The sequence below is a fragment of the Amblyraja radiata genome, chromosome 8 (assembly GCF_010909765.2).
Source record: "Amblyraja radiata isolate CabotCenter1 chromosome 8, sAmbRad1.1.pri, whole genome shotgun sequence".
Taxonomy (NCBI): Eukaryota; Metazoa; Chordata; class Chondrichthyes; order Rajiformes; family Rajidae; genus Amblyraja; species Amblyraja radiata.
In genome coordinates this window covers 65,558,547-65,572,546 of record NC_045963.1, presented here as the reverse complement: position 1 = coordinate 65,572,546, position 14,000 = coordinate 65,558,547, and the positions used below count along the sequence as shown (strand labels likewise).

The following is a 14,000-nucleotide window of genomic DNA, read 5'->3' as shown; positions in this document are numbered from 1 at the left end:
CCTCTACAGGTCAGAGAGCATTTGTGGAGAAAGTTAATATTTATGGCCAGAATGATGAATTGCTCAAAGATTTACATAAAAATTCAACTGACCCTAACCTTTAACTGTGGGTTAATTTTAAGTGGCTGTTGAGGAGGAAAGGGCTTGCATTTATCTAACATTTTCTGTGATATTGGAATGCTCCAAATTTCTCTGCTTCACTGAATTGTTTTCCAGGTTACATTTCCAGTGTTGGGTAGCATGATATGGAGGGTCAAAAGTCTAAGATTATTTATGAAATTAAAGAAGCGAACTTTGTTTTTGCAATGGCTGAATCCAGTGTTTCCACACCTCAAAAAAAAAAAAAAATACTGAAATAGAATCCCAAATTTCCTGGAATTTGATGGTATTTCCTGAAATTTTCAAAATGTTTCCTGCATGCTATTTGTTGTTTGGTTTTTTTTGCGGGCACACGTTAATAACACAAAGAAGAACAAGGCAAAACAGATCTATGTAACTACACCGTATCTGCCTGCTTTTGTTACTCACTTGTAGAGTGTTATGCAAGGCAGCTTTCGTTGCCTCAACAGCTTTCGTTATCTTCGTTTTTTCAACTTGCTCTCATGTGTCTCAGTCTCTGCTCTCTCTCACTCCCACTCTCGCTCCCTCTCACTCCTTCCCTCCCTCCCCCTTTCCCTCCCTCTTCTTCATCTCTACCTCCCTCTCCCTCCCTCGCTCTCTCTACCTCCCTCTCCCAACCTCCCTCTCTCTCTCCCTCCCTCCGTCTCTCTCTCCCTCCTTCCTCTCCCTCCCCCCTCCATCTCCCTCCCTCCCTCTCCCTCTCTCCCTCCCTCTCTATCCCTCCTTCTCTCTCCCTCCCTCCCTCCCTCTCCCTCCCCCCCCTCCCTCCCTCCTTCCACTTCCCTCCCTCTCTCTCCCCTCCCACCTTCCCTCCCTCCCTCTCCCTCCCTCCCTCCCTCTTCCTCTCCCTCCCTCCCTCTCTCTCCCTCCCTCTCTCTCTCCCTCTCCCTCTCCCTCCTTCCCTCCCCCTTCCCCCTCACTCCCTCCCTCCCTCTCTCTCCTTCCCTCCCTGTCCATCCCTCACTCTCCTTCCCTCTCTCTCCCCTCCCTCCCTCTCTCCCTCCCTCCATCTCTCCCTCCTTCCTTCTCCCTCCCTCTCCCCTCCCTCTCTCCCTCCCTCCCTCTCTCCCCCTCCCTCCCTCTCCCTTCCTCCCTCCTTCCCTCCCTCTCCTTCCCTCCCTCTCTCTCCCCTCCCTCTCTCTCCCCTCCCCCTCTCTCCTCTCTCTCCTCTCCTCCCTCTCCCCTCTCCCTCTCTCTCCCTCCTCTCTCCCATCCTCTCTCCCTGTCTCCCTCCCTCCCCTACCTCCCTCCCTCGCTCCCTCTTTCGCTCCCCTTTTCCTCCCACCCTCACTCTCTCCTTCCTTTTTTTCCCTCCCTCTCTTATTCCCTCTCTCCCTCCCTCGCTCCCTGCCTCTCTCTCCCTCTCTCCTTCTCCCTCGCTCCTCCCTCTCTCCCTCACACTCTCCATGCCACTCTCCATCTTCTCCCTCTCTCCACCCTTCCCTCTCTGCCCCTTGAGCCCACCCATCATTCTGTAAAATCAAGGCCAATCCCAATGTAACTGCAATCCCACTGGTAACCTTTCACCACTAGGCTTATCCAGAATTCTACCACTGCCTGAAAAATAATCAAAGGCTCAACTTCCACTGAGAAAGAGAATTCCAAAGACTCATTGTTATACGAGAATTTTCCCGAACAGTCTGTGACCCATAGCGCTGTGCCATAATGCTATGTGTAAAGCCCATAGTGCTATGTTTAAAGCCCATAGCGCTGCAGCCGGTAGCGCTACATTTAGAACCCATAGCAGTGCAGCCGACAGCTCTTCATTTAAATTCCCACGCGTTAAACTGACAGCGATCTGTTTAAACCTTTTAGCGCCAAACTGGCAGTGCTGTGTGTATTACCTTTATACCCCTTCGAGGGCCAGATGCGGCCATTTTCAGAAATTTCCCGAAAAATTATTTAATTTCCCTAAAATTACACGAAGACAACCAGAATTTCCCGAATTTCGGGTAATTTCCTTCAAAGTGGAAACACTGGCTGAATCATATGACATAGAGGAAAATGGTTGTAATTGTTGGTCACGAATCATCCCAACCTCAGGGCAGTTCCTCAGGACAGTTCAAAGACCCAACTATCTTCAGTTGCTTCATCAATTACTTTCTTTTATAGAAACATAGAAATAGAGAAAATAGTTGCAGGGGTAGGCCATTCGGCCCTTCAAGCCTGCACCGCCATTCAATATGATCATGGCTGATCATCCAAAATAGTAAGATTAAACGAAAACTTACCAGTTTGAAGTTTGATCTTTATTTTATGAGGAGTTACAGTGAGCGATTATGTGAAGAAGTCCCGCCAGTGCGCATATGCGTCAATCTTCAAAGCAGCGGCGTGAAATCACAGTAACTACAGTCGACGTAACATAGTAAGACTCAGAAGACTAGAACTACCAGATGATCTTTGCGATTATGAGGGCAGGGAGCGGAGGGCACGTAATCGCTCACCGTAACTCCTCATAAAATAAAGATCAAACTTCAAACTGGTAAGTTCTCGTTTAATCTTACTATTTTACTTCGGAGTCACGTGAGTGATTCCGTGAAGATTTCAAAGCTCTGTGATTTCATGCCGTAGATACATACGACACACTGCTTCATAGTTTGAATTAAACAATTAATGTTTTAATAACAACAAAAGAAACAATAACGACCCCTCTCTCCCAGGGGGAAGTTATGAAACAGAACCCAAAATAGTGTGTCCAAATCCTTCTGGTGTGAGGACAGGTTTGTTAAAGTAACGTTGAAAAGTCCCTTCATTGGACCATCCTGCGGTCCCGAGGATTTGATCTAAAGGGACGTCCAGTGCCCTCGCTGCAGATGTTGATGCCGCCCTGGTGGAGTGAGATTTAAACACATCAGTGTCCACTCCAGCACAATCTAAAACCTGTTTCAGCCACCTAGAAATGGTCTGCTCAGACACTTTTTAACGAGTTTTTTTGTGACTGATGAGCATCGTTGTTTCGGAGCCTCTAAGGCTCTTGGTGACCTCTATATACTGACGTAAGTGCGTAACTACACATAGTCGCAGGTCAGTGGGGTATGCTATAAAGCTTAGTTTGATCCCGGACATCCCTGGCCTGCTTTGTTTGATTAGATCATAGACATAAAACGTAATATTATTTACGGAAGAAACCATGCTGTCCAGTCGTAGCTTTTGCAATGTCTGGACCCGCTGCGCTGAAACGAGCGCCATGAGCATGACCACTTTAAGTGTGAGTTTTTGGAAAGACAGAGATGTAATTGGAGCCCATTGACGAAATAGTGTGAGAACTATGCTCACATCCCAGATTTCCGTATATCTAGGTCTGGGAGGGTTCTTGTTAAAGATACCTTTCATGAATCGGGACACCAATGGGTGAGATCCGACATAATGTTGTCCCGACCCCTGCCATAAATAGGAAGACAATGCACTCCTAGCACTATTAATGGCACTGTAACTCAATTACTCATCAAAGTGTAATGTGGCAAGGAACTCCAATACATCAGGTATGCTCGCAGTTTGATAAGATATATTTGACTGTAAGCAGAACATCTCCCATTTTTTAATATGGGATACGTATTGTTTCTTAGTACTATCTCTCCAGGCCGCAGTAATCACGTCCACCGTACGACTTGATAGTCCGAGCCCCTGGAACGGTCTCGTCAGAATCTGCAAATCAACAGATTAATACGATCATGTAAAGGGTGACTCTCTCCTGTCACAGGGTGAACCAACAAGTTGCTGCATTTGGAGACAACCATAAATGATTGTGTCATCAGTCTCAGAATCAGTGGGAACCATGGTTGTGTGGGCCAGTCGGGGACTACCGAAACGCCTGAAGCGGAGTCCTGCTCAATTTTAGTGAGACTTCGACTGATGAGGCAGAATGAGGGAAAAGCGTAAAAGAACATATCACCCCAATGTAGCGAGAATGCATCCACCGCTACTGCCCCTGGATCCGGTTCCCATGAGATATTTTGGTAACTGGTGATTTAGCCTGGATGCAAACAGATCAATGTCTGGTGATCCATACTGGGTGATAACTTAAAAAAAATAATTTGGATTCAGCATTCATTCTGTGTTGTCATTGAACTTTCGTGACCTGGTGTCTGCCACCATGTTATCTCTACCTGGTAAGTAGGTTGCTGAAACCCAGATGTTCCTTGCAATACACCAGTGCCAGTTGAGATTAGCCAGATATCACATGATATCGACTTAATTCCACCCATGTAATTAATATATGCAACTGCTGTGGTATTATCAATCTGTAGCTGAACATGCAAATCATGCATTGCTGAACAGTACGCTTTTTGGCCATAGAATGTTCCCAACAATTCTAAATAGTTAATCCCATGCATCTGGAGGATTAATGCCTCTTGCATATTCCATCTGCCGCCGCAGCTAGAATTGATATCAGTGGCTCCCCATCCCGATGCACTCACGTCAGTTTGCAAGACTGCTGAAGGTTGATTACTCAGAATGTCACTAGAACAACGTGAGACATTTGTTACCCACCACTGCAACTCAGTGATAGCTTCAGCTGTCAACTGCATCGGTCGATCAAAATGACCTGCATGTTTTTTGAGTGCCTGTTCCTTAGCTCGTTGCAAATTTTGATAATGTAAAGGCCCAAATTGTACTCCAGGGAAAGCTGCCACTAATTTGCCAATAACACTGGCCACTCTTCAGATGGAGGGTTGCTGCTCCTCAACCAAATTGCTGCAAGCTTCCATTAATTCTAGTATTTTGGCTGTAGGCAGAGTCACTGACATGTTAGTTGAATAAATGGTGAATCCCAAATAATCAATGATTCTAGATGGCATCAATTTGGATTTAGTTGGATGGATGAAGAACCCCAACGTCTCGAACATATGTTTGGTAACTGAAACAGAAAATTCAGCTGCTTCCTGAGTGTTGCCTACAATCAGAGCATCATCTAAATATGCCATCACAATGTGATTCTGAGCCCTGAGTAGTCCTAATACTGGTTTCAACAATTTTGTAAACAACCTTGGAGCTGACCCATTAGGTAAAGCTTTAAATTGCCATAGCTGTCTCATCAAACAAAATTTCAAATATCTACGGTATTTGTGATGAATTGGTACTGAATAATATGCATCTTTCAGATCTATACTTGCCATATAACATCCTTTGGAAACTAATTGCTTGGCAGTTCTGAAAGTTTCCATTTTAAAATGTTTATACTGGACATAGGAATTCAGTCGGGTTAGATCCAGAATGAGTCGACACCCATCATCCTTCTTTTGTTTGGGAAATATATTAGACACAAACTGCTGAGGCTGATGAACCGTCCTTTCAATTACACCTTTTGTGAATAATGTGTCAATTTCATCATTTATCTGTAAGGTTTCTGGTTTTGAAAACACCAATTTCCGATTTAGTGTATGTTGAGTGGGTGGATGTAATTCAACAATAAACTCAATTCGAAACCCCTGAATGCTGTCCAGTATAAACGGATCTGATGTTATGTAGCACCATTCATTGTAAAACAATTGCAGTCTACCCCCTACTGGTGACTGGTCTATGGAGGATATGTCCTGGACAAGTCCAGCTGCTCGTACCTCCATGGTTGCTGGATTATTTTGTCTCCGAAACTTGTGGGGGTGTGCACTGGTGCACGCCAATGGCGTAGCGATGGGAGACCCCGGCTTGGTCCTTGCCCTGCACCGGCGTCTGTGACCCGTCTAAATGGGTATGGTCGACTAGGCGGTATCTTGCTGGTTGTATGTGCCTTAATAAGGTCGACTGTCTTCGCCTCATCATCCAAGTCCTTGACTTGTTTTGCCAAGTCGTCGACAAACAACAAGTTTGGTGGTTGTATATTGGATGATATGCATAAAGCTGCGAATTTCGGATTTAATGTTGGCCTGACGGTGTTTTTCTTCAGGCAATTGATTTTGAAGTGGGCGTTACACAGCAGGGCCAACGTATCCTGCTGTGTGTCTGTTAGTGGTGCACCTTCCACTGTCCGCCCAAATGCCGTTATTCCTGATCCTATTAGTTTTAGGACCTTCTGTAGTCTTAGTTCTTGTGACCGCATAGTTACACCCATTTGCCCCCAGATGGCTTGGTTCACGGTGGGCACTCTGAGTGATGCACAATTAACAGGTATTTCGTACCTTTTGGATGTTTCATCCATAATTAATTCTTGGAGCTGGTGAGAGGCCACGTAGTTGATATTTCTGGCCAGTGCATTTATGAATCAACCGCTGCAGACACAATATATTGTTAGGTACTATATATTATGTACCTAAATGTGGGAATGAGTCAGAGTATAGGGGATGATGGGGACAAGTCAGAATATAGAAGTGAGATCGACCGATTGACCAAATGGTGCCAGCACAATAACCTGGCCCTCAACACCAGCAAAACCAAGGAACTGATTGTGGACTTCGGAAGGGGTAGGATGGGATCCCACAGTCCTGTTTATATCAACAGGTCGATGGTGGAAAGGGTCAAGAACTTCAAATTCCTGAGCCTGCATATTTCCGAAGATCTCTCCTGGTCCCAGAACACTGATGCAATCATAAAGAAAGCACATCAGCGCCTCTACTTCCTGAGAAGATTACGGAGAGTCGGTATGTCAAGGAGGACTCTCTCTAACTTCTACAGGTGCACAGTAGAGAGCATGCTGACCGGTTGCATCGTGGCTTGGTACGGTAACCTGAGCGTCCAGGAGCAGAAAAGGCTGCAAAAAGTAGTTACCACTGCCCGGTCCATCATCGGTTCTGACCTCCCTACCATCGAGGGGATCTATCGCAGTCGCTGCCTCAAAAAGACTGCCAACATCATCAAGGACCCACACCATCCTGGCCACACACTCATCTCTCCACTGCCATCGGGTAGAAGGTACAGGAGCCTGAAATCTGCAACATCCAGATTCAGGAACAGCTTCTTCCCCACAGCCATCAGATTATTAAACACAACTTCAAACAAACTATGAACTATTACACTTTTGCACTTTATCTGCTTACTGATGTGTGTGTATGTATATATTCTATGGTATATGGACACACTGATCTGATCTGTATTAATGACTACAATATCCTGTTGTGCTGCAGCAATGCAAGAATTTCATTGTCCTATCTGGGACATATGACAATAAGCTCTCTTGACTTGACTTGACCTGACCTTAGCAGGAGCATCAATCAGGGAAGTTAGTTCCTGATGATATTGTGCTACTACACTGCCTCTACTTGTGGTTGACCGAGCTATTATTTAGCAGGGTGTCATTTGCTTTTATTTGCTGTTCCTAATTGGAAGAGACTCTTAATGAATGCAAATTTGAACCCTTAAGACAAGGCTTTAATTCATTTTGTACTGAATACCCTACATGAGACAAGGTAACAGCTAGAACACCTTTCGTACCTTTGGAATGGGGAGGAGAAGGAATTTCTTGAGTGATACAGTGTGGAAACAGGCCTTTCGGTCCAACTTACCAACACCGGCCAACAACGTCCCAGTTACACTGGTCCCACTTGCCTGAACTTTGTCCATATCCCTCCAAACCTATCCTATCCATGTACCTGTCTAACTGTGTATTAAATGATGGGATAGTCCTCGCCTCAAATACCTTCTCTGACAGCTTGTTCATACACCCACCATCCTTTGTGTGAAAATTTTACCCCTCAGATCCCTATTAAACCTTTTCCCCTTCACCTTGAACCTCTGGTCCTCGATTCCCCTACTCTGTGCATCTAACCAATCTATCCCTCTCATGATTTTGTACACCTCTAAAAGATATCCCCTCATCCTCCTGTGCTCCATGGAATGGAGACCCTGCCTACTCAACCTCTCCCTATAGCTCACACCCTCTAGTCCTGGCAACATCCTCGTAAATCTTTTTTGAACCCTTTCAAGCTTGACAATATCTTTTCACCACCTTATCTACCTGCGACTCGACCTTCAAGTAACCATGCACCTGTACTCCTCGATCCCTCTGCTCTACACCACCAAGAGGCCTACCATTTACTGTGTAGGTCCTGCGCTCCTTTGACGTCCCAATATGCAACACCTCACACTTCTATGTATTAAATTCCATCAGCCATTTCTCTGCCTACCTAGCCAATCGATCCAGATGCTGCTGTAATCTTTCACAACCATCTTCACTATCTGCAAAACCACTAACTTTTGTATCATCAGCAAACTTGCTAATGTTTCCCTGTATGTTCTCATCCAAATCATTGATGTAGATAACAAACGGTAACGGGCCCAGCACTGAACGCTGAGGCACACCACTAGTCTTAGGCCTCCAGTCCGAGAAGCAACCTTCCACCATCACCCTCTGCTTCCTTCCATGGAGCCACTTTACTGTCCATTCAATTATCTCTCCTTGGATCCCATGCGATCTAACCTTCCAGAGCAGCCTACCATGTGAAACCTTGTTGAGTGCCTTACTGAAATCCATGTGCAAAACATCTACAGCTCTGCCCTCATCAACATTTTTGGTCACGTCTTCAAAAAAATCAATCAGATTTGTGAGACACGACCTCCCACGTACATAATCATGCTGACTATCCTTAATCAGGCCTTGCCCTTCCAAATGCCTGTATTACCTATCCCTCAGAATACTCTAGTAAAGTTCCAACTACAAATGTTAAGCTCACCGGCCTATAGTTCCCAGCATTTTCCCTGCAGCCCTTCTTGAAAAGAGGCACACCATTTGCCACCTTCCAGTCTTCCTGCACCTCACCCATACATTTCAACCAGGGCTCCCGCAATTTCTTCTCTAGTTTCCCGCAATGTCCTTGGATATATCTGATCTGGCCCTGGAGATTTATTCACCTTCATATACGACAGTACCTTCAGTATTTCTTCGACGGTAACCCTGACTGCTCTCAAGATACTTCCATTGACTGCCCCAAGTTTCTTCGTCCTCTCTTTCTCCTCGGTAAATACATAGGAAAAATACTCATTGAGGACCTTGCCCGTCTCCTGTGGCTCCACACAGAGGTGACCGCTTTAATTCATGAGAGGTCCCACTTTCTCTCTAGTTACCCTTTTCACCCTTTTCTTCCTTATGTATTTATAAAATCTTTTGGGATTGTCCTTAATGCTACCCACCAGAGCTATCTCCTGGCCCCTTTTTGTCCTTCTGATCTCTTTTTTCAGTTTACTCTTTAGTTCTGGAAACTCCTCCAGGGATGCACTTGATCCCAGCTGCCTGTACCTGTCCCATGCATCCTTCTTGTTTTTGACCAACGCCTCAATTTCTCTCATCAGCCAAGCTTCCTTATGTTTGCCTGCTTTGCCCTTCACTCTAATGGGGACGTACATATCCTGAGCTTTCGTCAGCACACTTTTAAAAATATCCCACTTGGCCGATGTTCTTTTCCCCTCAAATAACCTGCTCCAGTCAACTTGAGTGAGACCTTCTCTCATACCCTCAAAGTTGGTCTTACCCCAGTTGAGCATTTTAACACGTGGATCCTCTTCGTCCCTATCCATAACTATCTTAAACCTAATCGAACTGTGGCCAAAAGGCTCCTCCACAAACACTTCATTAATTTGCCCTTCCCAATTTCCCAATACTAGATCCAGCATCGGAGGGTGGTGAATCAGTGGAATTCATTGCCATTGAAGGTCAAGTTAATAGTTGTTTTTAAAGGGGCGATTAACAGATTCTTGATTAGTACGGGTATCAGGAGTTATGGGGAGAAGGCAGGAGAATGGGTTGCGATGGAAAGATAAATCAGACAAGATTGAATGGCGGAGTAGACTTGATGGGCCGAATGGCCTAATTCTACTCCTATAACGTATGAACTTATGAACATGTAACTTTTTGAAATACATGATTATTGATTTTTTGTTATAGGACAAACTGGATTAAAGAGTATCTGGATACTGCACCTTATCTTATCTTGATATTTAAACAAATTTATGGAATCCTCTCTACGGGCAGGAAGACCCATTATTACAATGAGATTAGTGTTTCAATTTCCTGTGGAATTCTCCTAGCGGCTCTGCAGGTAATTCTGAAAATGTAAATTACAATCCTTCATAAACATTATCAAACTTCTATCATTGAGATAAAATCTTGCTTTTATTTTTTGATCACGTCCTAAATTGATCGTGCTAAATGGTGACATCTGTGTCCCATAGCATTGTATAGAGAATATAGTCATACAGCACAGAAATAGGCCCTTCAGCCTAACTATGTCCATGAAATCCTTACAACATAAAAACAGAGCAGCCATTGCTTTCACCCAAAGCTATAAATAGCAATTGCAAAATGGCTATGTATTTCAGTGCTATTCATAGGAAAAAAAAGCATTCGCTTAGCTCTGCATCTGAAAGACAGCAGATTTTCAGTGCAATACCGCCTCAAAACTGCACTGAAAAATCAACCTATATTTTACACTCCAGCATTAGAATGGATATGCTTACAAGTTGAAGTTATTGTTCCACTTTTTTTCTGAGCACTTCCACCAATACCCGGCACGGTAGCTCAGTGGTAGAGTTACTGCCTTACAGACACGGATTAAACCCGACTACGGGTGCTTGTCTGTGCGGAGTTTATATATTCTCCCCGTGACCCCGTGGGTTTTCTCCGAGATCTTCGGTTTCCTCCCACACTCCAAAGACGTACAGGTTTGTAGGTTAATTGGCGTGGTATAAATGTAAATCGTCCCTAGTGTGTGTAGGATAGTGTTAGTGTACGGGGATTACTGGGTCGGTGCCGATTCGGTAGGCCGAAGGTCCTGTTTCGGCGCTGTACCTCTAAACTAAACTAAAACTAAATATCCCTTTAAGTGTGCTTTACTTGCGTGCTCTATACTTGTGAAGTAAACAAAAGACACAAGTGAAAATTGTTTTATTCACGCACACCCACAAGCACACGCACACAAAGTTTGTCAATCAATACCTAACCTAGATGCCTACTGTCTCTCCCGAGTCCCAAACACTATCTGTCGCACTTGGTGAGGTGGGTCACTGGTATCTTTGTTGACCTCATGGTGTTCAGGGTTCTCTGCTCTTCACAGTGGTTGGTCCTCTACTTCAAGTGGCTCTCCCTTAATTGGAGTCCTCAAAGTAGGCATTCGCTTGCTCTGGTCCTTGTAGGCTTTGCTGGTTGCTGTCAAGGTTCTTCATTAATGACCACCAGGTGGAGTAATCACTCCTTTGATTTGCTGCTGGGGTTTAGTTCCTGCTGTCATTTTACAGTAACTTCTCTCAGCTTGACTAATTGGATGGCAAGGTGGCAGGGCTACTGCTCGCCACTTCAAAGGGTAATAGGTTTGAGGGGGGGAGGACTTTGAATGAAACCACCCAAATCAAGTATTTGCTATTTGCTTGCATGTCTGGTGCAATGTGTTCTGTGGTTTTAAATCTTCCATTGTCTAAGGATAGCATGGCCAACTTTCTCATGATTCCCAGCTTCCTATTATGTGGGGCTGCTAGTCCACAAAGTATCACGTTAGTGGGGAACTATACAAACAAGTACCTCCAACCCAGCAACATCGCAAAAAATCATGCAAGCCCTTTGTTGGAGTGGATCTTCAAAGACCTACATATTTGTAGGCTAATTGGCTTGGTAAAATTGTGAATTATCCCTTTTGTGTGTGTAGGATAGGGATAGTATGTGGAGATTGCTGGTCGGCGCGGACTCAGAGGGCCGAAGAGCTTGTTTCTGCTCTGTATCTCTAAACTAAACTAAACTAAATCTTACTGAAACAAAATGAAGCAGAATTGATCTTAAGCCAAAAGTTGACTATGAAAACTTATGGTAACATTTTAATGGTGCATTTGTTTTATCACCTCCCCATCCAGAATGCTGGCCTAGTGACAGTCACCTCGACTCCTCTGAACTGTGGCCCTCGTGTGCGTGAAATCCTTAAACGCCCTGTGAATGAGAAGCTGCTACTGTTGCTGCCGGTTGGGTACCCGGCAAAATATGCCACTGTGCCAGACTTAAAACGCAAGTCATTGGATGAAATTATGGTGTATGTGTAAATTTTTGAAAATAACCCAATGTCCATAGGTTAATGATTGCCGAAATACCCGTCCTACAGCTGGCAATCTGGCACAAACCTTACATTGGAATAAAGCACACTTTGCTCAATTTTGGGATTCCAGCACAGTTTGGGGATCCCCCATATTAGAAAACTTGGTTTATAGTGCAAAAACTAAATATTGGGAAAATAAGTCCCATATTTGGGAATCTAGTATATATCCAGTTCCCAATATTTGGAATGCCAAAATAGCATTATATTCACAAAATTTTAATATAGGGAACACAACAGACTACAGCACAATCCTTAAAACAGTATTGTTTTAAATAATTAAGTAATTAATTGAATTAGAAGTTAAAAGAGTTCAAATTGACCAAGTAGATGCTACTAACATAACTAGTTAAACTTTAAAACAATCTGCTGGGACAGCTCAGAGACATTGTCTACTATATCTAACTTGCTTGCATATTTAAGGGCATTCTTCATGTCCAGAATTACTATCTGCAAGAAGTCCCTCCGGTTGCTCAGACTCAAGATTGGAGAAATGTGGAATTGCATCTTATCAATATTGCGATCAGTGTCCTTGCGTAAAGCTAGAGTAGTGGTGTAGAGACGAGCTTAAATTAATTTGGTAGGTAAATAAGCAGCACGATAACATGTAAAAAAAGAAAATCATAGTTTGGAAACGGTCAGGAGAGATAAATAGCTTGAATAAAAAATAGGTCCAAGGAATTAACTATGAGCGAGTCCAAAGTGGCTGTGCCTAATTGTACGTGGCATGTTACATCAGTGCCAAGTTCCAGTCACAAATGTGATGCCAATAACAAGAATCAAAGGGAAGGAGTGCAAATTATATTACTGGCCACAAGATATTCAGGGAAGAATAAATCAGAAGTTTTTGTAGCATGGAAAAGTTCAATCAATCAAAATGTTTGTTGGAATTAAATAACATATTTAAGCGGTTATTATTCTATCTAGTATAAATCACAGATATCAAATAATGGGAAGGTAAAAGAGAAGCAATTTTGCAGGACTTTTAAAATTATGTAATAGAAAGAGGGTTAAGTTCAGTGAGTTATAAAAGACCTGGGAGGATTGAAATCAAATATTGGTGGGTAAAACCATAATTGAGCAATAGAAGGCCTTCGGTGGAGATGTCTAGTTCTGCATTCTTGGAAGAAAGGAAGGAAGGGCATCCAAAACCCGAGCTCTCTGGGTCACTAAAGATAAATGGAAACCAAGAAAGAAGGTTCACATAAAGCTCATAAGACACTAAAGCTGAATATAAAGATTAGAGTGGCTATTAAAACGGAAAGTGGTATAGAGGAAGAGTATTAGAGGAGTTTTAGTGGGTAGCAGGAAAGAGAACTAAACAGCATTATCTAAACACATGAATTTATAGATGGTACTTAAAAATGGAACTGATTAGGGAAGCAGAGGAAGATATTTGGTGTAGTAAGGATTACTACAGAGGTACCAAATGAATATCTTACTGTGTGCTTCTTTAGAGAAAAGGATGTTATTAACTATCAACAAAATAGAGAGAGTACAGAGGAGATTTACTAGAATGTTGCCTGGGTTTCAGCAACTAAGTTACAGAGAAAGGTTGAATAAGTTAGGTCTTTAAAATGATGAGAGGGATAGACAGAGTTGACGTGGACAAGCTTTTCCCATTGAGAGTAGGGAAGATTCAAACAAGAGGACATGACTTCAGAATTAAGGGACAGAAGTTTAGGGGTAACATGAGGGGGAACTTCTTTACTCAGAGAGTGGTAGCTGTGTGGAATGAGCTTCCAGTGGAAGTGGTGGGGGCAGGTTTGATTTTATCATTTAAAAATAAATTGGATAGGTATATGGATGAGAAAGGAATGGAGGGTTATGGTCTGAGTGCAGGCAGATGGGACTAGGGGGAAATAATTGTTCGGCACGGAC

The 14,000-nt window shown here is 43.6% G+C and overlaps 1 protein-coding gene across 2 annotated transcripts in view; it reads left to right on the top strand.

Moving 5' to 3' along the window:
- iyd (iodotyrosine deiodinase) overlaps positions 1 to 13,688 on the top strand; it is a 32,742-nt gene extending 19,054 nt beyond the window's left edge. For both annotated transcript variants that reach the window (XM_033026110.1, XM_033026109.1), the window contains exons 4-5: positions 9,932 to 10,085; positions 11,887 to 13,688. In XM_033026110.1, coding sequence (XP_032882001.1) covers positions 9,932 to 10,085; positions 11,887 to 12,069 — 337 coding nt within the window. In that variant the 3' untranslated portion in view covers positions 12,070 to 13,688. The remainder of the gene's footprint in view (positions 1 to 9,931; positions 10,086 to 11,886) is intronic.
- The last annotated feature ends 312 nt before the right edge of the window (positions 13,689 to 14,000 follow it).